Below are 23693 nucleotides of genomic sequence, written 5' to 3' on the forward strand. Positions count from 1 at the left end.
TCAAATGAGTTAATTTAGTTTAGTGAAATGATTAGTATCCAACAAATGTCTTATACAAATGAGATGAAAAAGAGTTATCGCCATAATGGTTACAAATGGTTGACTAGAAGGTTTTAATTTCCATCCTTTGCCACATTGTTTAATTGCTCCTTCCTACAATTGGAAAAGAAAATTAAATTAATTAATATCCTGACTAATCAATTTAAATGGAAAATTTTGATTGGTTTGATTACAAGAATATAGATTGGGTAGACTCTTGACAGCCTACCTCGGGATGAGTATTTTTACAATCTGATTGATTGGGTCTTCTGCGAGTTTGATTAACTCGTCGACGTTCAAATGTACAATCATCCGGATATTTAATTTCCATTGGATTGATTTTAACCCTTCGAGGTGTACAATGGCAGGATGTTTCAACAACAAGAATCAATAAATTGGTGTAAGGAACAGGTTGAATAATGTATTCCCTGAAAAAAATGAGAAAAAAAGAAAAGGCTATAATTAATATTTACAGAATGCAAGTTATTTTTAACTCTTTTTTTGCTGCTTTACTCTTCCCAAACGGAAATAGGAAATGATAATATTGTTAAAACTCAGCATAAAGTTTCATCATCAGGTTTAGATTCAATTTAATTAAGTACGAGATGAACATTACAAGAAACATGTAATGTTTAATAGAGTAGTTTGTCTCCAAAAAAAGGGTAACATTTGAATTGTTGAATGGAATCGCAAAAAGAGTGAATCTTGAGTTGAGTTGAATCACATTATCATTTCCGTTTTCTGTAATGGAACATTTTGAGTGAGAAAAAGTAAACAAAGAAGAGAAAAGAATGACGAAGAGATGAAAGAGAGTGACATACTCTTCACAAGCATCACACTTTGAATATTTTCCCTTGATTGATGTTTCGCTGGGAGCGTTTTGCATCTCATAAATGTAAAACTCTTTATCACATGGGTAAGGTCGAGTTTTATTTGGAGGTATTCGGCGGCCAGCTCCTTCTTCGCCAGAATACACACTTGGATCATCTGAAACTTCACCATCTTCTGGTCCATCGTAATGGTAATAGTAATCGCCGGCAACCAAATTACTGATATGTCCAAAAACAATCTCCATTGCAAGATAACTGATCCGTGCCCATAACCAGGTAAACAGTCTAATAGTCAACTGAAGAGGTGTAATAAGAGTTGATCCTGGTCCTGAACGTTGAATAACCTCAATACAAATGGCCTGGTAATCGTACATTTTTATCTCTTTATAAATGCCTTGAGAAACCATTACTTCAAACATGGGATAATCAACTTCACCATAAAATTTGCCAGTCTCATTGGACCTTTTGGAGACTACAACGAATCCATTATTGTCAACCAAGAAACAGTCAAATGCATCGGTTGAACAGTTAACATTGCAACCCTCGGTTTTACACAATGAAGAGAAATTGAAAAATCTTTCGGCAAACTTGTCATGACGGAATAGTAGACCAACAGCAGCTACTGGAGCAATGGATTTACCTTTGCCCAAAAATATGGCTCTAGAGCCTGTAACATAAGTTGAACCAGGTTTATCTCCTGCATCAAAGGGAACCGAGAAAACAAAGGCTGAAGAATTGAAACGATGAAAATCAACTGCTCTTTGGTAATACAATTCATCAATAGCTCGATTATGGGTCTCCATGAAAAGTTTTTCCGGATCTTCAGTGTTGTTATTTTTCTCTTCGGGTGCACGGTGATCTTCGAAACGAGTCAATCCTGATCGAGTGGCCACAAAAGTCAATGTAACTCCATACATTGTGGTGATTCGGTTTCTGTTCAAGTTGATAGCATTTAGTTTGTAAAAATAAATGAATCAAAAGAGAGAAGAGTTAGTTAAAATCAATAGAGAACTGTTATGAGCACTAATAGGTGCAATAGAAGATGCTTTGAAATTAAACGCAGCATCAAATAATGCAAGCATCTTGTTACGCTTTTCAGCACAAAATAAGATTATTGAATTTACTTTGTTTACAATTCAATATAAGGGGTTGCGTTGTAATAAAACCGCTACTAATTTTTAATGATTTAATGAACTCTACATGATGAGATAAACTCAAAGTCATAAAAAGTAGACTAAATCAAATAAACTAGATTCGATCTGATTTATGTTCATAATTAGTATTATTTCAATTTAACTGCAAACCCTTTAGTCTTTTAATGAGAAGATTTTTCTTGTGTAAACATTTCAGCAAGACGTAAGAAATGAATCTAGCTTCTTAACTCATAGACTGTTTTATAGTCATTTGATTTAATTTTATTTTTAAATTTAGTAATCAGCTTTAGATTCGTTATTAATTTAAATAATTTGGCCGAAGTGTTAATTTTTGCTTCAATGTTATCAATTGTGATCAAGTGTCATTTGTAATCCCAATGATAGTTCAATTAAACAGTGTTACCTTGGTAATAAAGCCAGAAGCAAACCTAATGGACTGTGTTTGTGAATAGCAAGTAACAAAAAAGAGGTACGAATTTTTGATATTTTTTTAATTGAGAAATAATAATTTGACTTGTATTTTGATTGATTATTTTCTCATATAATTATCGTTTGGTCTCAAAGGTTTTGTCACATGGTATGGTCAATGCTCAATTGCAATAAGCAAGAACATTTTACATGCAAAATCTCTTTGTTCAAATCAGCCAATTGATCAACCTGAGGACATCAGCTTGGAAACAACATGTAACCATTTCAATTAGCCACTCAAGGATCAAGATGATTCGATTCAAAGAGGTGAAATTGCAATAATCCATTACCTTTGTGAGAAACCAGTTTGGATTAAACGAGGCAGAGCATATAAAATTTGATAATTAAGAGTAAAAGATGGGAAAAGGATCCTTTCCTGGTCATTACTTACTCAAATTTATCAGACATATTTGGTGTTCCACAGCGTTTAGCATCAATATCAGTTGCTTTGGCATCATAAACTAAACCTCGGACCAAGTCTTTTTCACCTGAAATTCAAAAGCAAAGTCAATTAATTATAGTGATTACATTAAATTCAAGTTGCTGCTTACATGTTAATCGAGGCATACGAACTGGAGGTTGCTTAGATGGTTCAAGATACCAAATGTTACTCTCATTTTCAGCAGCTTTCTTCAACATATGAAGGATTCCACCTTCAGGTGTATCAAAGACATCACCTCGTAAATTATCATTGTCACAATATGTCCAGTCAGGATGAACTCGCCAATTATTTCCACGGAAAAAGTGTGTATAATTTTCATCTCTGCGTTTAATCTCAATACCACCTATAACCCGATACTCTCCATATGGTTTAGGTAATGATATTCCCAATGAAAATGGTGTCCCATGGATTGGTTCATAACAATATTTGTGTTTCCTGGTTATGGCTCTTTTCTGAAAGTCAATTGAAAGCGAAATCGTATTAACAATTGTTGATTAAGTAAACCAAGAGGATCAACCATATTATCAACCCTAATGTTTAAAGTATGAATTCATGTTACAACAGCTATGGATGAAACTAAAGAGCAAATATTATTTTGTCAATTACAAGTTACACCTATTGTGATTATAATTAATGTTGCTGTTAACATTACTTCAAGTCAAAATAGTGGTTATGAGTTAACTTTGGATTTCAATGGAAAGGCCAAGGTAAATGGCTGAAAGTTAATTTATAATTACACCGTTGTAACTGTAATAACATGAAACCAAGGATGATAAAGTGTTGACCATTTGGATGGATTTTGATTCAAAATTGTGATAATTTTTGGTTGGTTGAAATGGGAGGAAGAAGAATCAAGTGAGGCATAATTAAAGTCTATTTTCACAATAATTAGGCTTACCATAGAGTCAATATGCATTTTAACCTCCATACTGGTCCAGCCCGTCTTGGAGGCAATCATTCCCTCTCTCATGGCAACTAGAGTTTCATTATATTCCTAGTTTAATAATAACAAAATAATTAATATTTTTTTGTTTGCTTCACTTTTCAGGTCATAAGTTCAACAAGCATCCAAGGATTCAGCGATTCAGGGAATAATGATTAAGAATGGTAAACTGGCCATTGGATGCGAAAAAAACAAGGCAACATTGGAAAAGCATGAAGAATGAAGATAATTACCCGAGGCCCTTTTTCTGGATGGTTTACAGTTAATTCAACTTCCAGAAGATCAACTGAACTGTAAAAGGGTTTCAGCAAATCTTGAAACTATCAAAAGTAAAATTGGAATCAGTCAATAATTTGAAACAAAAGTGAATGTACAAAGCAAAAGATATTCATTCAACATTCTTACCAAGGGACGGAGATCAGGATGAAATAGTATATGTCCATTGTTGTTTATTGCAAATGAATAACCATTGACCCCTAACTGTTGATGAAAAGGAATTAGAGACAAATTAGAATGACTGATCAAAGTGGACAATTAATTTGCTTACTTTATAAGCTGGTGTACGTTTAACAATCTCTCTAATTGGTATATCAATTCCAGCCACACCAAGTAAATTAGCGGATCGAACCTGAAAATTGGGTTCAATAGGATAAATTGATGATGGTTAATAAATGGTTCACATTAATGGCCATTTGACCCAAGACTTACCTCTTTGACTCGTTCACGCCAAACGTTTTTAACCAAAAACCTTTCAGTTATATTCTGGAAAAAATATTATCCATTAAAAGACACTCTAATGATGATTTGAAATGAAACTTACAGTTGTATTTTTAACATCAAACACTGGTAATGAAATTGTCGTCATCAATTCATGGACACCCTGAAAGATGGAAAATGAAACAAAAAAATTGGATAATCAGTTGAATTGACTAACACAAACAATTAAAGAGTTCAACTTTGAATGAACTTTGATGTAAAATAATTAGAAAGTTGTTCATCTTAAAAGTCATTTTTAGTCTAATTTTATTCATAGAAACGTAGTTTAATAATCATCTGTGATTTTTTTGATTATAACTTTTTTCACTGTTAATCATACACTTGATAATGTGTAATTAAGAAACTGTTGACAATTTAAACTCTTTTAATTATAATGTGTATCAATGAGATTATTGGGATGAAACTTGCAAGATTTTTAATGACATCTGAAAAGAGCAATTAAAATATAAGAAACAGTCTTTTCGCTCATTCATTAATAACCTTTAATTAGAGTTAATAATTTATCTAAATGCTAAAATAGTTCAACATTAAAAAGGGAATTTCAATGTTTTTTCATCCTTAAACTCAGTTCAATATAATCAATGAGAGATTCAACTTGAAACAATATTTTAAGCTGATTAGGCCAAGTTGAGTTTTAATATAAAAACAGAACAGAATTCAAGTTTAGTAAAGCTCATTTGTGGTTAATGATTATTAATTAATGAAGATTAAATGCTAATGAAATTTTGACCATTCAATCGGATTATTCAACAGATTTGATCAGCGATTATTAAAGGTCAGCAAATCAAAACTAGTCATTAAAATTTCAAGCTTAGGGAAACAAAAACCTAAAAATCTTGTAACATAAAACCTCCATTTACCAGGTTGAAGCGTCTATCAAATCGACTTCAATCATTAAATTAATCATAATTGTCCCACAATTGTAGATCTTTATATCAACACTATTAACATTAAACAGTTGCTAGATGATTCAAGTCTAAAAATAAAGTGTCCTGTTCGTGTTGTCCAGTTGATAGTAAACCTAAAGTCTAAAGACAAGATGAGATCGTTAAGTTTATTGAAGACCATTGAATAGCGAAAGGATAAAGCTCATGCTCAACCGTTTTATTTTCATGTTTCTTATTGTTATCATCATTATGATTGTTGTCTATTGAGAGCCAATTTCCTCGAAGTATTATATCGACAATCGAGGTATACTCGAGATTCAGGCTGAACAATGGATAATTACATTAAACTTGGTGAATGTTTTTTTTGTGTCAAGAATGGTCAATCATGATAGACTGTTATTTGTTTACCTAACATTTTACTCAATAGAGTTTCGAGTATTTTTTTTACTCAACACAATTAATATTAAATATTAATGGTTGGACAAGATGAAATTTTGTTTTTTTGCTCAGGCTATTTATATTGGTTAATAAAGTTAACCTTTTAGATGATCAAGAGTTGGCCATCTTGATGGGTATTTCAGTTGATTCAGTTAGAGTATTGATTTTCTCATTTAAATTGCATTCATCTTAATTGGTAACCTTTGAAATGCGTTTAATGTAAGTCGATACTTGGAAATGGTTTAACCGTGTACATAATAATGTTACAATGTAATACAATAATCCAACTTAATCTTGACTAATCTTATCATCTTAATGAACCATTCATGGTTCATTCAAATGTTCACATTGTTGTTATCCATTAAGCATGGATATAACCATGCAAATTGAGAAACAATTTCACCATGTTTCACTGGTAAAACTGTTCAAAACCAGAGAAGATACAGGAACCTATTCCAACCAATTGGTCAAGATAATGGCACAAGACTGATTAAATGCTAATAATTGATTCTGCGATTTGAAGGAAAGACTAAAATGAATGGAAAAGGTAACAATTAGAATTTCAGGAAATTTCAAGTTTAAGGTCAACACAATTATCAAATCACTTCATTAGTAAAGAAGAGTTGATTAAAGGCTGAAAAAGAGTTACAATTCAAATCATTAACTTGCAGTTTAAGTTGCTTTTAAGGGTTGATTGACTTGAATTAGATTGTTGTTAAGAATTGCTTTTCATTATTATTGAGTCTGAAATTGATTATTTATTTTACAAAAATGAATTTGTGCTGAAATTCATCATTTTTGAATCATTTGCTCAATTGCAGTAACTTGAAACTTATTGTTAAATTTGAAATGTTCAAAGCACTTTGACATTAGATTGTCTCGAAAATTTGAAATTTATTTCTGTTTTTCTTCTTCTTTTTTTTGTTCAACAAAAATTCAACTCAAAATATTCTCATGAGCTCAACATTATCTCAAATTTCCAATTTCATCTGAAAAAAGATGAACTGAAAAGGAAAGTTTATATTGGCAACAAAATGGCAAGATTTACAAGGGAAGACCATTTGTGACTTTATTTGTAACCATTTATTGTAAACTCTGGAAACTCTGAAAACTTATAAATGTTGAGTGATTATTTGAATTTGGATTTCAACTGTTTTTATCAGCTAATAGTAATGATGAGAGGGAATTGAAGAGACTCTGGATAAGGCGGATCAAAAGGTTGATTAAAAATAAGATCAATTGTATTCTGTGTAGCATTAGACAACCAAAGGGAAACCCAAAGATTGGATTGAACCCAAAAAAATAAACATTTCCAGGGAAGGATTTAGGTTTAATGAGATTACCAGAAATGCAATAAAAAAATATGATAAATGTAAATGTAAGATTGTCAACTGATTTGCTGGATGAAATGATATTTTGATATTAAAATAAATGCTGGTTAAATTGGTCAAGTTATCATTTTGATTGATCAATAAGATATATATTTTTGTTGTTGCTGTTGAAATTGTTCATTGATGTAATTTAAAGAGGAGGAAGATAAGAAATAAATAAGGAAGATAAAAGGAGGAGAAATGATGAATTCCCAGCATTCTCACATCATATTCAATCAATTTTCAATTGTTTTTCTTATCATCATTTTTTACGTTCTTACACATGAAAGAGAAACAAGAAGAAGAAGAAGATGGAAATGAAGAAAAAATAAATCCAATCTTCTTTCATGATTATCACTGTCAACCTGAAATTGTATGGTAACTGAGTAGTCATCATTGAGAGCTTTTAGCTGAAAAAGAAACGGTTCAATATCTGGTAAAAATGAAGGTTAAAAGGACCAGAAAAAATGGATAAATTGTTATTGAGTTTATCTCAAGATTAACTTTATCATGTTTCAGTAAATTCAACCTGACATTGAAATGCCAATATTTCAATTCCAAAATCAAAATCTATTCAAGGTTCAATTCAAATGGTTAACATTGCAACAAAACAATAATTGAAGTAGAAATGACTTAATCTTGAATATTTATCTAAAACTTAACCCAAAAATCGAATCATATAAATGGTCATTACTTAACCGGTTAAAATGTAAACCCAAACTCAACAGCAAACCCAAAGCTTCTCGTCACTGAATTATCAAAATATTATTCAAAATGTTTACTTTGAACCTTAAATGTTGAATGAAATGATTAGAAGCTTTGTATCAAGACAACATCATGGTTACTAATCCTATTACCTGAATTATTTGATGAGTAAATAATCTAGTTAACTCATGTTATCAAATAACAACACTGTTCAAAAGCAACATCTACTTGTGCCAAATATCAGTCCAAGAAGTGACTATTCAATCGTCAAATTTATAATTAAAACCCATTGAAACGTTTACTTTTACCATTTTTTGTGTCTACGTCAATTTCATCCATATGTCATTCAATATGTAATGTAAAGAAGGTTGCAAAAAAAGCATTAAACCAATCACTATTATCAAGTTTAATATGAACACAAAAAGAGCTTACAATGGAGGAAACATTCAGGAAGAAGGAAATTCTCATCGATCGAGATATTCATGGAACCATGAAAAGATATTTTTCTCTGTGTGTTTTTATTATGCATTACGGCTAGCGGTTATTATGTCCATTCAATTCATGGTTATATTACTTGGATATCTTTTACCTTTATTTTTGTTTCTCATCACACTTTGTAAGCTTTGTAACATGCTATAGACATATCTTGTTACCTGGGTAATGTCATTGTTATCCAAGTGTGTCTGAGTTATCAGAATATTACAGCTTTATTGGAACTATAGAAATTTTTGTTTCACTCTTTGCTAGATTTCAGTTTAGTTTTTAAACTCCAAATGTTACTTTCAATTGTTATTGATGCTGGTTTCATGAGATCTCATTTTTACTCGTTTCTTCTTTATGTTTTAAGCTATAAGTTGAAATTTTTCATGAAAAAGTGTATCAACTTGAATAACAGTGAATTTTGAGACTTAAAGATTGCCTGATTAACTTGACTCCAGCTATAATCTTTGGCTTATTTTGTATGAATGTTGAAGCAAAGGAATTTTTTGGCTTTTTTGATGGCTTTTGATTTTAACCTTTTGACCTGTCAAATGACTAGATTTACAAAATTTAAATACCTTTTTGTCAGTAGATCTTTGATTATAATTGTTGCGAAAATTGAGTCCATTCTCATCTGATGAATCTGATGACAATTTGTCATTCAACAAGGAGCTTTGATGCTGCTGTTGTTGACTATTGATTGATTCCTTGTCCACTTTTACTTCACGAGTAATCCTTGCTTTTGATTCTTGGGATGATAAATTATCGACAGATGAAGATGATGAGGAAGGTAACACTGAATTGTCACCACTATCAGGATTAACTTGATTACCAACCAAAGGAACAGAAGTATCATTGAAGAAATTGTGCTTTTCCAGATAATCTTCATAATTTTTATCCTCCGGACTCAATGAGCTCAATTCACTTTCATCGGTAGGCCCTGGACTGTCATAGCCAGCATCACTTTCATAAGATGAAACATCACGAGCTCGACGATTAACCTGCAGACTTTTACGTATTTTTTCCCGTTCACGTTCATCCCAGACCCATGGAGTTAAAGGAACATCCTAAAAATGAACAAACAAAAAGAGTCATTATTAATCAACATTCAAGACACAATGAGTCAATGTCAATGACAAAGGGTTGATCAAAGCTTAAGGCTCCAATAAATCCAATTCACATATTTCAATGAATCGTTTATTGTAACCGATATATCGATAAATTGAGAAAAATTGATTAAATAAAATTGATTTAAAATGATTATCTGATTAAACAATTTTTACATTATTTATCCAAGGGTCACAACAAAACAGGTTAAGGAACAATGTTTGATTATTGAATGTTAACATTGAAACTGAGTTTTGTTGAGGATAAAATGAACCGACACTTGAAATAGATTAACATTCACAGAATGATTAACCATCAACTAATTATGTTGATCGTGTAATCAAATTTACTGTATAAGTGTATAAATGTTGAAAAGGCAATGTCAATTAGCGTAATAATATCGGAAAGAAGCGGAATTTTGTTTTCCCATCAAAAAACCATTTCATGATGAACATGCTTTTCTGTCAGATTAATTGTGATGTGTATTTATTATTAGACTGACTGTCTTTATATTGACAAATGTACATATAAATATAATATAAATTACATTGCATTACATGTGAAGATAAATTGCGAGAAGATTAATAATCAGTCTTGGCTTTTTTGTTCATATAAACTGTCACCATGAAAAGGATAAAAAGGGAAACTGAATGTGAAACCATTAAAACTGAGCAACCTAATAAGGTAAATTGAGTTGTATGATTGATTGTCGTTAGTACATTTTGCATCTTTTGCGGCCTTTTCAACTCGAGTCATTCATTGTCTCAAGTCTCATTTTAGACTGAATCTGATGATAATGATTCTGATGATTGTATAATGATGATCATATAAAAATAAGCAAATGGATTGTTGCATTTGTATAATTTGTTCATAAATAGATGACTTTAACCTCTTCTTTTAAAACCATCAAACGATCAACTGAGATTGTCTTGAATAATAATCATTAGCTTTGATTGTTTCATCTATTGATCGTTTTCGGGTAAATATTTAAAGTCTAAATGCAATAAATCAAACTCCAACCTAACCAACCTTTCAGAAGCTTATTAAAATCAAATTAATTTTACTCAATCGCTATTATTGATTCAACTGTTATATCTTTAAAATTTTATCAATTATTGAAATGAAATTTATCCAAATTGTGTCTGGAACCAGAATTTAATGGACAAAACATGAAAAAGTCTGAAAACCAGAAAAAGGTTGAAATTGAAAATTGATTGAAGTCAGGTAAAGGCAACTATTGAAGAATCGTAAAAAGATGAAGATCAATTTTCAACCATTGATATTGAAAATAATGTTCAATAGATTGACACATTCAATTGTATTATCATGTTGAAATTAATTCATGTGACAACTGAATGATGATGAATATTTAAAGTGAAATTTTACTGACTTGTGTTTGATTCAAACTGATGAAACGAGAAAGATTGAAGAAGGCGAAAAACAGGGGAAAAACAATGCAAAAATGATCAGCTCTGAATAATTTGTAACCTCGTCTATTCTCACTGAACATTTCATGCAACACTTTGAATGACTTTTTCATTTTAAATGTAAAAATGGAAAAAAATGTTTAGCATTTGGTGAAACACTTTTTTTTATCAAATGTGAAATATTAATGTTTAAAGTATAGTTTATGAAAAATGTTGATATTGAATTTTACTGTTTGGCAAAAGGCAAATCTTGAACATGAAAAAATAGGTTAAGCTTTTGTTTCCATGAAAATTGATGGTTTCAAGTTTTGCATAAACAATATTGATTATGTGATAATTTGTTTACCATTTCAAATGTAAATGTAAAGTAGTGATTACACCAATGATTTCTGATCGATTTTCAGGCAAATCATGAAAATGAAATAAAGATTTAAGAAAAGCCGAATCAAGGAAGAAAATTTGATTGATTATTTTCCAGATAATCTGCAGTTAAATGTACCAATTAATGGATCTAAACAATTTTCACTTTTGTAATTCATTTACTTGATTTTTGGGTTAAGTTGGGTTGAGTTGGTAAATAAGTGAGAAAAGTGATCGGAAAGGATTGAATTCATTTTTAAGCTTGAATCGTTTAGGTTTGGGTTTGGGTTTGGGTTTGGGTTGTGCTTACAGTTATATCAGCATAGACTCCAGTGAAACGAAAGACTCGGGCTCCAGACAGGACAAGAGGTCGACTCATGACGGGAAGGTAAAGTTGAACCTGTTCTCGTATCTCGGAAAGGCTGGTTACTTGTGTATAGTAACCTCTATTTTCACAGGCCATAAGGTTAACCTGTTTGGTTTCGGTAACCTCTTTACCAACAAGGTAGGTGAAGACACGTATCGATATGCGAGGATAATTGTATTGTTCAAAGATTTCACGGAAAGTATCAGGAGCACCATCGGTTACAAGCATAATGGCCTGATTACACTGTGATCCTTGGTTTGTTTTGTCTGCCGCTTGAAGAATCTCAAACGCTTTGGTTAGGGCACTTTTAAAGTCAGCAATGTCGGTTGTATTTAAATCAATAAGACTGTGTTTAAATTGAATCAAATTTTGCTTATTGGCTTCAATCAGTCGATCACCGAAACATTTAACAGTAGGCTCAAGATCATCAGAGAATCGTATTACCGTGACAAAATCATCATCAGTCAAAGTATCCAAAATGGAAGCCACAACTGCTTTGGCAATTTCCTTGCGTTGACCTGAACCAGAAAACAAAATATCAAAACCAATCAGTAAATCACTAGAACCAGAAAATTTCATCTCCAAACCCAATCTTTCAAAATACAAAATAATGAGCAAAAAATACTCGAGTCTAGTTTTTATCGTAAAAATTGGCTTCACTTGAAGAGAAACAAAAATAATGAAATGGAAAGTCTTTTGTTCGAGAAAATATATTGAATTTTTGGTGAAAGGAAAAGCTGATAATATATAATTTGAATAATAATTCAAGAGATAATCTTGAATGAATGATTTTGGTTAATCATTTGACGGTTAAATTGTTGATGAAAACTCATAACATTGAAAAATGTCTCGAAAGAAGAGAAGAGGATGAAAAGAGAAAGATGAAGATAATGACATGAAGAATCCTTTTTCATGATGAAAATCAAAAGGCGCCAGAATTGAAAACTTAGTCACGCTTTTGATTGAAATAAGCCAAGACAGTTCATGCCATTATTTAACTCGACTTCATTCTTAATATCAATTTATCATTCTTTCTGAATCTCTTTTCTCTTCTCATTCCATTCATCCTCTCATGTAACATACAACGGAAAGCATTAGCATTGAAAAACGAAGAAGAAGAAGAGAAATCGAAAGAAAGAGAGAAAAGAAGAGCAGAAAATTTCATCATTACCATCATGATGATCCATTTCATTTCGAGTCATTTAGATGCTCAGTCAGGTTACACTTTGCACATGTTTTCAGTCCTCTTTCTACCTAATCTTTCTTTATAATCATCTTCTTCTTTTCATCCTCTTTTTCATCTTCTCTTCATCCTTCATCTCAACCTATTATTTCAAGCCTTCATTTTCACAGATCGATACTGACTGGGAGTGCAAAAAAGTCCTTGAAACAAACAACACGACAAAATGTATTCACCAGGTTCAAAGGTTTCAATTTTCATCTCCATTCATTCAATCTGCTTCATCATCACCATCTTCCTCTTCCTCACACTTTGCATCTTCCTTTCCCTTTCACTCCCAAATCGATACGAGACTCAATCCAAGACAACATCATATTCAACTTAGCACATTGTCATACTTTTCCCATCCTTTCAATACCCAGACTTTCAAAGCATTCAATGATGGCAAAATGTTGGCAAAAATTTAATCTTCAAACTCTTTATTCAAATCCTTGCCTTTCAACCCAAATTTTTATGTCAAACATTTTACCCTTTACTTTGACCAATCAGCCAATTTACGGTCCAACAACTTGAAGTCCATCAGTTCATCTTACCTATTAAGGAATGCATTTACAACATTCCTTTTCAACTCCCAGTTCAGGGAGGTTCGAGATTCACTTTTACTCCAAAATTTACAGATTTTTTTCTGTATAATCCATTTCATGATGAAAGTAGAGTTGGAAGGAAAAATTTGCAACAATCTTCATATTTGTTAGGTTAAACTTATTCAACAATCTTAATGGTTTTTCCTGTTATCTTTCAACCTTTTCAACAAATTTCGGAGAGAAAAAAAGTGAACCTAAAATATTTTACTTTTCCTCATTTTATACAGTTTCTGATTTTCCCTGAAATGGGAACAAAAATATGAAACAAAAAGTGAAAATTTTCACCTTCTGTTACTTTGCCAGGGAAAAAACTGATCAAAGTCTTCCAAGAACGCAAAAATATATTTATCATTTGAAACCTTTTCACATTTCTCTCCATTACTTTACCCAAATAAAGTAAATACTGAAACACTAGTTTTTCCCATTATTTCATCTCTTTTTATTTTTCCTTTGGTCAATCAATATAACCAGATGGACAGTTTATTCTTGGCCAAAATAAAGGTAAATCTTGTGGCAACAATTATACTCGAGTTGGTATTTTTAATGTCGGCAACTTTTCGAATGTAAATGCAAATGATTAACTTAGTTTCCTTTGTCCGATTTGAATCAGTTGAATTCATTGAAATTCATCTTAAAATTTACTCTTCAGGAAACATAAAAAACAAACAAAAATTTAAAATTGTTGGTTGAATAATTTGATTAAAAACGATTTCGTTTAACTCATGTTTTCATCGGAAATTAAACGATCCAACAATTGTTCAAGAGCAACGAGAATCAACATTTTTTGTAACTTTTATCGCAAAATCTGGAACTAATTCAACAACAAATTGATCAGCAAATTGATTTAAAATTAAATTATCGAGTAAAACAGGTTTAAATGAGTAATTAGCATAAATAAGCCAAAGACTTTGTGATTAATCCAAAGTGAATCTGGTAATTTAACCCAAATAGCAACCTTTTGATCTCATTAAGATTCTGATTGAATGTAAATTATCACCGATTAGCATTGAATCATGATCTTTGTGACAAGAAAATTGGTCAATTTAATCATGATTTAATCTTGAAAACTCTGAAAAGTGATTCACCGAAGAGATGAGTTTATTTGCTGTAACAGTTGAGACTTTGGTTTATTTGAAAACAATTAAATGCTTTAAAGTTGATTGAAATGTCAAAATGATATTGTAAACTGATGAACAATGATAAAGAATGCTAAAAATGAAATTGAACTTTCATGGTCTTGATTAATTTCTGGTATTGTTTCAAAGGAACCAGCTTTCTCAATGGAAACCATTATTAAAGGCTGAGAGTGAAGTTTTTTTGTGATTCTCCCATTTTTATTAAATAACAATAATAATGATAATAAAGACGATAATAATGATGAAGAGTAACAAGAAGCAAAATCATTTCCACTGAACCTGTTGGCATAATTTCATTTCTCATTTTTTTGCATATTATTATTTCTGATACTATAACAGGGAGTGAAGAGCAAAAAATGATTAAATAATGAAAGGCAAGTGATGATAGTGATGACAGAAAAATGATTGTGATGATTATCATGAAGATAATGATGATGACAGAAGTGATGAATAGAAAAGGCAAGATGAAATGAAGAGAGAGAAAAATCTGTGAAATGAAAGATTCTGATGGTAATGATGATGGGAAAAGATGAACGTTTCAAAAATTATTAAAACGTTATTTTGGAACAAGTTGCATTTTTGCTGAATAAAGCTCAATATTTTGTTGAAACAATTTCCATTGTTTTCCATTGAATGTAAATCTAATTGTTAGCAATTTAGCTGCTAAAGACTCATTAGCAAATTGTAAAAGGCAAAAGTAGAGGAAAATTGTTCAAGAAATGAACATTTAAAAGATTGGAGTAAAAAGATGGAAACAATTTTTCCCTCGGAGTTGGTTGAGGTTTGGAGATTGGATATTAATTGCTGTAATTTTACAAATTGTTGGTGAAAAGGGATTTGATTGTTGAGTAGGAATGAAAAGGTTTTATCAGTTGTCTACATTTTTCGGTATCGATTGGGTTATAACCCATGTAACATTGAAGGGATTGAACCAGATTCTTGGATAATAAAGTAGCTCTAGTCACGTTGATTATTGTCATCAATTTTGATATCATGTGAGAGGTCAACATTTGTCTGTTACCTGATTCTGAATGGAAAGGTCATTGATAGTGATGAATTTAATGACAAATCAAATTAACGGTAACTGATATTATCAATATTAATCATTTCTGGTCAATCGCCATCAGCTAATTAGTGTCAACAATGGCTGGATATTGAAAGCATTTCATGTTTTTCCCTTCAAATTGCCTTCATTTACTCAAGGATATCCATCAATTTACTGTCCTTTGAAACTGAAACTTACTATTAGTTTAGCCACTTCACTCTATGCCTCTGCTGGCAATTCAAAAGATTTTATAATTACTAAATTATCCAACAATAAGACAACAATTTACAGCTAAATAACACAGTCTTTACACAATGCTTAAAATATGGATTCTCCTTTAAAATTTTGGAGTATGGATTCTGTGTTTTCCGAAACTCTGTTAATTAATCTCTCAGAAAACTGAATCCTGTGACTATTTAGATGGTCAAATGGGAAGTGTTTTCTTCGAAACCTTTTTAAACACAATTAAAGCACGAAATAATGTTAACTTATGTATAATTATTTACAAATAAAATATATTTGGAAGTAAATCATTTTTGATTGACTTTGCTATCGTAAATGATCAGCTTAAATGATACTTTTGAAAGTAAATATTAATCATGATAATATTTAGTTGCACTATTAATGATTAGTAACACTTTTACATACAGTTTCGTGTTTACACAAGGTAGGATTGTAGAGCAGGATAAATGAAACACAAAAAATACAAAACCAAACAAGTCAACATTGACAGCAAACAAACAAAAAGTTGTGACAATGTTGCTCTTAAGAGGTATTTTTGGGACTAAAAAAGGCTCAAAGTGTATTGAAAGTTTGTTGAAGTAAACCAAAAGATTGAGTTTTCTGGTAACAAAAAGTAAACTGAATAAGGTTCAATCTTGAAAATCGATATTAAAATGAAAGATGAACAGAATAAGGTAAACCCAAGATGGCAAATCTGTTTATTAATTTGATTTTTAAGTAAAACTTTGTAGTCGATCCTCTAAAGCATTTCAATATACTGTTTGACAAAATTACTGAACATTACAGTTTCTTTTCCTGGTTAAGCATAAGAACGTAAATTTGTAAAAAGTTAAACTCTCTAGCATTTATAAGTTAGTTTTGCTAATCAAGAAAATTCAATCATCAATCAATTTGAACCGTTTAACATAATTGTTTCAATGGTTTGGTTTAATGGTGATTTGAAAAAGTTCATTGTCTTGAGACAACTCGAATGTCTTTCAATTAAATAATGTACCATTAATATTCAGGTTCAATCCCTATTATTGCAAATTAATGAGTTATCTGGTAACCAAGGATTTAACTGAAACTAAACAATTGTAATCATTGATTATTTGTCTTTGGAGGTGAAAAATTGCTGAATAAAGTTGAGTTAGCTCGCAAGATGCATTTCATCTGCAAAATATTGAACATTCAAACTGGATTCTCTTCCTGTTTCGAGTAAATTTTGATTTTGAAAGATTCGATTCCAAGCTTTAAGATTGAAATTCTGCTTCGAAGGATATTTGCTTGAGACTTGAAGAAATACAGTTTGACGATTAAAAGGTCCAAAGAAATGCTGAATCTCTGCATTTTCCCAACCATTCGAGCAATAAACAAATCTTTTTGCAAATTTTACGTTCGATTGACAGTTTCAAGAATGAAAAGTATTTGACAGTTGCAATTAGTTTCATTTATCGGACGGAATCCATTCTATTATTCTGAATGCAAGTCTAAAGACTTCGCCTAATAAACAAGTAAACTCGAAGCACTTGACATTGCCACAATAATGAACATAAATCCTGAATCGATTTTTTACCAAAAAATACTTCTTCTTTTGAAAGCCTTTCGAACATTGTTAAACAAGTTAAATTTGTTCACACATTCACAAGACACTAAACTTGTTGAACAAAGAAATGCAAATGCTAGTACAAAAGTCTTTACACTGGTCAATAAGTGTTTGGACCAACCGAGGAAATGCTGTGAATCTTTATTATATTGTTAAGCAAGAAAAAGTTAATTCGTGATTTATTGAAAGCGAACTTCTTTTGACTAAGATTTAGATTTATTCATAACTTGATTGATCCAAGCTGAACTGAACCTTGCATTTGACCATTTGCTGCTCTGTTAGCTTGACTTGTCAATTTTAATTTGCCATTTGCATTGTTTTTGGCCTTTTTTAAGGGAAATTGATGTTGATGTCTGGTGAAAAATTAAGTAAATTGTTTTGAGAGAAGCTTTGTTTTCGCTATTTTGTTTTATTGTGATTTAATGTTTCTGCAAAGGTTTGCTCGAGTTGAGGATTTCATGACTCATGAGGATTTCATGTTCACAGGTTCATCTAGGTTTAGATGAAATCTTTAAATTGAATATGCATTTGCGGTGAATCCTTACTCTTATTTAATTAAATTGAACTGTTCATTTTTATATTCACTTGTCTTTCATTTTTGCTTCTTTTTGTATTAATATAGCTTCAAATTTTGGTTAATAAACATTTTTAAAGGTAATTCTTGAATAAACGATAAATTGCTGTCAGTTTCATCCATCGTCAAATTCATATTCAACGGAAAATATGCAAATCTAATCAATTTTGACAGCTTTTCAAGTCGTGAAACAACAAAAGTTGTAAATAATTTTCACTGAGAGCTTCCAACAATCCATAAATGATCATTCAAATCCTTTTTTAAACATCAATTAAAGGCGAATGGAAACTAGTCTGACATCATTTTGATCTCATTAATCGAGCGAAAGATTCGGATTTTTCAGGTAAAACTAAGCTTAATACAAGCTTATTTGCTTCAAAATTGAATTGCAAATGTCTTTCATCGATAAATTTGCAACCTTACACTCATTCGAATCCTAAAATATTAGATTCCACGAAATTAGCATTAATCTTGCTATATTATTAGACCAAATTGTTCATAAGTACGCATTCAAATTAGAAGTGATCAAGAAGTATATTGCTAACCATTTCACTAAAGTTTACTGCAATAGCAATTGCAGAGAACTCCAAAATTGCAATGATTTCAGTTTATAATTGTTTCTAATTTGCTTCTCAAAACGCAAAAGAATGTTTCATTAATTTTGTTTCTCTTCGATTGTTAATTATGTTTGTCTGTGTGTGTCTTCGTTTGTTAAATGCGCTGCAAGTTATGCAGTTTAAATCCGCTTTAGAGTTTAAAACGAAATGAAAAGACTTGGAAATCAAAAAGAGTCTAAAATTGTGTTTAATGGTCTTGTAACTTACCCGTCATAGAGCCACTTCCATCAAGCAGTATAACTACATCTTTAGGTGATGCTGCTGCTTTAACGTACCATTCACGGACACGACAATCGTATAAGTCAAGCTTTTCTGCCTCTGGATCGGGTTCAGTGAGAAACTGTGGGACTCGCCATTTGGAGGCGGGAAAGAAGCGAAGGAATCCTTTAGAAGAGCAAAAGAATTGCCAGTTAACTTCTGAATCGTTTACATGATTGTAATCAAATTGTGCATCCAACTTTTCCGACCATTTGATTGCCTCTTTTAAATCTTGCTTGTCCTCAAACACATTGGTTGGTATGTGAACAGCCGACTTTTTATCATAAACGGGAACATTGCGAAAAACTGATTGAGGTGTCAGTAAAAGAGAGTAATCCCGTCCATCTGGTGAAGCATCTTTATAGTTGACTTCGGTAACATCGTACAAGCGTTTTGAATTGATGTAACTAAAGTCATTGTAATTATCTTCAGAGGCCATTTCAGCAGCTTTTTCCGCTTTCTTGGCAATCTTTTCGACCATTTCTTTCTTCCAGTTGAACATGTTGGTTACCATTTCCTTCATCTGTTGCAGCATACTTGGACAGTCGACGTTTTCAACTTGAGGTTTTAATGCCGCATAATTCTGAAAACAACAAAATGGATTAGTTAATTAGCACCAAACAACACTAAAACAAATTTAGATAGTTGACCAAATTGCAGAGAAGATGCAAAACATTGATTCGCAAAGAAACACAATTACACAGTTTAGTCACAAAATACTAAAAGGCTAAATATTAAAGCAAGATTCATCTTTTAAAGTGAATAGAGAATGGCTTTTACTGTAAAAAGACACAATCATCACAATTGTTGCATTTATACACAGATTGACACACAGGTTGACAAGAATAGGCGAAAATCGGGTAAAAATAAATTTCCTTTGAATTTAAACTCAATTAGTTTGTTAAGAAACAAAAACTGAGTCCGTTTGTGCTATTGAAAAAATTTCTCGCGTCGATAGTTTTCGAACAAAGCGAGTTCAAAGTTGAGACTTCGATCGCTGTTTGTACAATTATGGCAGTTGCTTTTTTCATGAAATTCATTTCGCAGATGTACCTTTTCATGGTCGATCATAAAATGTACTTATTTTGAGAAAAAAAACTTTCAATGTTCTTTAAAACAGATCAGTTCGATTTTAATTCAAAGTGACCGCATTCTTCATCCGTAATAGTTAGATATCTGAAACTTAGTATTTGTCCATAAAAATTGTTACCACAAATCAAGGATCAAATAATTTTTTCAATCCATCAATGGTTCTCTTAATTTTGGCCATAAACCCAAAAATTTTGAACCTCAATATTTCGAGAACGGCATTACCTACAATCATCATTTTTTGACTAAATACAAGATTTCATTATGGGCTATAATTTATCATGAATATAAAGTTATTCAAGATCCTGAAAAAAACTCAGAGCCTTCTATTACTTTTGTTACCAGATTTTAGACTTGATTTATTAAATTTCTGGTTTCTCTTATCTCTTCAAAGAATATTCATTATTAAATGAATTAACTAGCGTTTTATCCGAAATTCAATCACATTATCTCATAGTCCATAATGAAATCTAGTATTTGGTCAAAAATGATGATTGTAGGTAATGCCGTTCTCGAAATATTGAGGTTCAAAGTTTTTGGGTTTATGGCCAAAATTAAGAGAACCATTGATGGATTGAAAAAATTATTTGATCCTTGATTTGTGGTAACAATTTTTATGGACAAATACTAAGTTTCAGATATCTAACTATTACGGATGAAGAATGCGGTCACTTTGAATTAAAATCGAACTGATCTGTTTTAAAGAAAATAGAAAGTTTTTTTTCTCGAAATAAGTACATTTTATGATTGACCATGAAAAGGTGCATCTGCAAAATAAATTTCATGAAAAAAGCAACTCCCATAATTGTACAAACAGCGATTGAAGTCTCAACTTTGAACTCGCTTTGTTCGAAAACTATTGACCAGAGAAATTTTTCAATAGCACAAACGGACTCAGTTTTTGTTTCTTAACAAACTAATTGAGTTTGAATTGAAAGGAAATTTATTTTTACCCGATTTTCGCCTATTCTTGTCAACCTGTGTGTCAATCTGTGTATAAATGCAACAATTGTGATGATTGTGTCTTTTTACAGTAAAAACCTTTTGCAGAAACAACCTAAAACTTATTACCTCGACTTAAACTTAACTAGATCGAAAACTGATGAATAGATCTAATAATTGTCAGAAAAGTCGAACTAATTTTGCATTTCTCTGAAGAAGAAGCTCTTGCAGATTTTAATGAACGGAGTTTAAACTGAATAAATCTAATACTTCAAAGTTTATGGTAACACTGAAACAATAGCTAGTTTAAGCTCAAATGCAGTCTCAAAATTGTTGTTCAACTTCAGATGCAATGGATTGCGATTGCTACTCATGAATGCTTGAAGACTCAAGTAGCTTGAGGATGAAGAGTACGAGTAAAATTTAAAGTGCAACAATATAAATAAGCAGAAAAAGGCCTTTTAAACTGATCAAGAAATGTATTTTAATAATTAATATCTGTGTTGATGAATAGATTTTATAGCAATAAAAGAAGCTAAATTATTGCCGTTTATTGTTATTATTTATTGTTGCTTATTAACTTGTTGATAAAGGACAAACCTTATTACTGTCTCATCAAATCCTTGTAACTTTAAATGGCTATTATTGACAACTCAAACTAATTTAAACATAATATTGCAATAAAATGAAATGTGTGCGTGTTTTTAATTTAATTTTCATTTCCATTGTTGTCTATTTAACAATGTTGCTATTTAACTAACTGTTTAAAACCGTTAACTAGTCATTATATTGGATAACTTTGAATATTAATTTATCCATTTAATGACCATTTTTACATTTTAACAGACAATTGCGGACTTTTTACCGGTCTGGTTAAAAACTGGTTAAGATCTGGTAATGAATTGTAAATGAAAAGAGGAAATGTTAAGGTTAATCAGTTGATGTTCAATCACAATCAATTTCCTCTCTCTTTTTTGATTCAGTTTTAATCAACTTTCCTTCAACAATCAAATTGAACTGTTTACAAAAGGCATAATGGAATCATGTAATGGTGTGAAGATGAAGATGAAGATGAAGACACTGATGATGGGAATGGAGGATAAAGCGATAGATGCTAAAAGAAAGTCAACTTTTGCTTCCCTTTGACAGTTTCAAGAGTCAAACTAATTGTATTTTGTTGTAAAGAAATGCTAGTTCAATGCTTGTTCAGGGGAAAAAATGTGAACAAGCTTCAGAAGCAGCTCGAATGAAGTAGCAAAAGAATGGAAAGAATTACATTTTTGATTGTGAATTCAACAATAGTTACTCATTTGTTCAGCAAACAACATGAGGAGACCTAAAATGATAGTTTTAGATCCTTTTTTATATTTGGATCGATATCACTGAATCACTGACATGTTGACCAGAAAATGCAACTTAACTTCAATAACTTTTGTAGTCTCATTAAACCTAATAAAGTCTGGTTACTTGCAAAGGATCCAAATGGGTTTAATGATAAACTTACTTCTTCAATTTTCCGTAGACAAGTTGCTTCGGCACTTCCTTCGTAAATATCCTTGCCGAACCTTAATGCCCAATATTTTACACTGAAAAGTAAGCGCAAGAAAATGAAGCAACATTTTAACCAGAAAACAAAAAAGGTTTTCGCTTTGAAAGTTGTTTTCAATTTTTTGGTAAATTTGGGTTTACTTACTTATCTTCACTCACTGAAAGTGAACTTATTAAGGGTATAATTGTTATTAACAAAATTAATCCTAAATTGTTAACATAAAATAACATTGATTTAGCATCTTTGAATGGTTGATGAGTACAATAAGTTGAGGTTGATCGTCTTTTAGTTGATCTACCTTGCATCCTTGAGCAAGACGGCAATGAAAGCGCTGTTGGTTTAGTTGAACTGGAAATCATGGTTAGTGGAGATTCAATGTGGTTAATGGTTAGTTAAATTAAATATGCAAAGTTAACCATTAAAATGATGGAAACATGATGAAAGAGGTAAACTTGAGTAAACTAATTCCTTGAGTTTAATGGGAAGTCCATTGGATTGATAAAGGTGTGTGTGTGTTGGGTTTATTAGGTTGTTATTATACGTGTTGTTGGAAACTGTAAATGTATATTTTTTGGAACAATTTGATAATGATTGATTGGAATGGACAATTGGTTATTGATGTAAGTATCAAAATTTTGGGAATGGCAAAGAGATGTTGGAAAAAAAGGAATCAATCGGTAAAGATGAAATGAATGTAGTTTTGTTTTAATGGGTTTACAGTTAAAGGAATAGGCATAGTAAAGGTAACTCAATGGGAATGATGCTGGTAATGGGGAAAAAAGTGAAGTAACTGGTTAACAGGAATGCTTCCTTTACCAAGTATCGATTTTACTTCCAAAGCTATACTCATGTTGTTATCTTGAAATGATCATGTGAAGCGTGCGTAGATTCAATTGTAACATTGAGCCTGTCCATTATGAGTTACCATGAAAATAAGAAACTAAATCAAAACAAAACTGGCGAGAAAAAAATTGAGCAAATTATCGGTTCCCATCGAAATGGGTTTGAAATAAAAAGCGCAATCTACTAACTACTCT

General features: G+C 31.3%; 1 protein-coding gene and 1 long non-coding RNA gene across 3 annotated transcripts; one reads left to right on the plus strand and one right to left on the minus strand.

The window, feature by feature from the left end:
• On the minus strand, positions 1–23477 carry LOC107367737 (voltage-dependent calcium channel subunit alpha-2/delta-3). Of its 2 annotated transcripts, XM_015935488.3 has the most exons (17): positions 22801–23468; positions 22612–22693; positions 19026–19659; positions 11738–12312; positions 9112–9600; positions 4697–4756; positions 4585–4638; positions 4424–4504; positions 4282–4356; positions 4110–4196; positions 3832–3927; positions 3043–3385; positions 2883–2979; positions 2427–2459; positions 861–1802; positions 269–467; positions 1–153 (listed from the first exon to the last, which is right to left on the minus strand). In XM_015935488.3, the coding sequence occupies exons 1-17, from the start codon at positions 23013–23015 to the stop codon at positions 10–12; spliced, it is 4206 nt and encodes a 1401-aa protein (XP_015790974.2). In that variant the 5' UTR covers positions 23016–23468; the 3' UTR covers positions 1–9. The 2 variants fall into 2 exon arrangements, with proteins under 2 accessions (XP_015790974.2, XP_015790975.2); XM_015935489.3 differs by lacking the exon at positions 2427–2459 and having other exon boundaries at positions 22801–23477.
• LOC112539450 (uncharacterized) lies at positions 3307–5121 on the plus strand. The gene is made up of 2 exons (XR_016201095.1): positions 3307–3640; positions 3982–5121. It is a non-coding gene; the product is annotated as an uncharacterized LOC112539450 (long non-coding RNA).
• Positions 23478–23693: the final 216 nt, after the last annotated feature.

This window comes from Tetranychus urticae, chromosome 1 (assembly GCF_039701765.1).
Source record: "Tetranychus urticae isolate SD_2017Ah chromosome 1, NJAU_TeUrti_SD_1.0, whole genome shotgun sequence".
Taxonomy (NCBI): Eukaryota; Metazoa; Arthropoda; class Arachnida; order Trombidiformes; family Tetranychidae; genus Tetranychus; species Tetranychus urticae.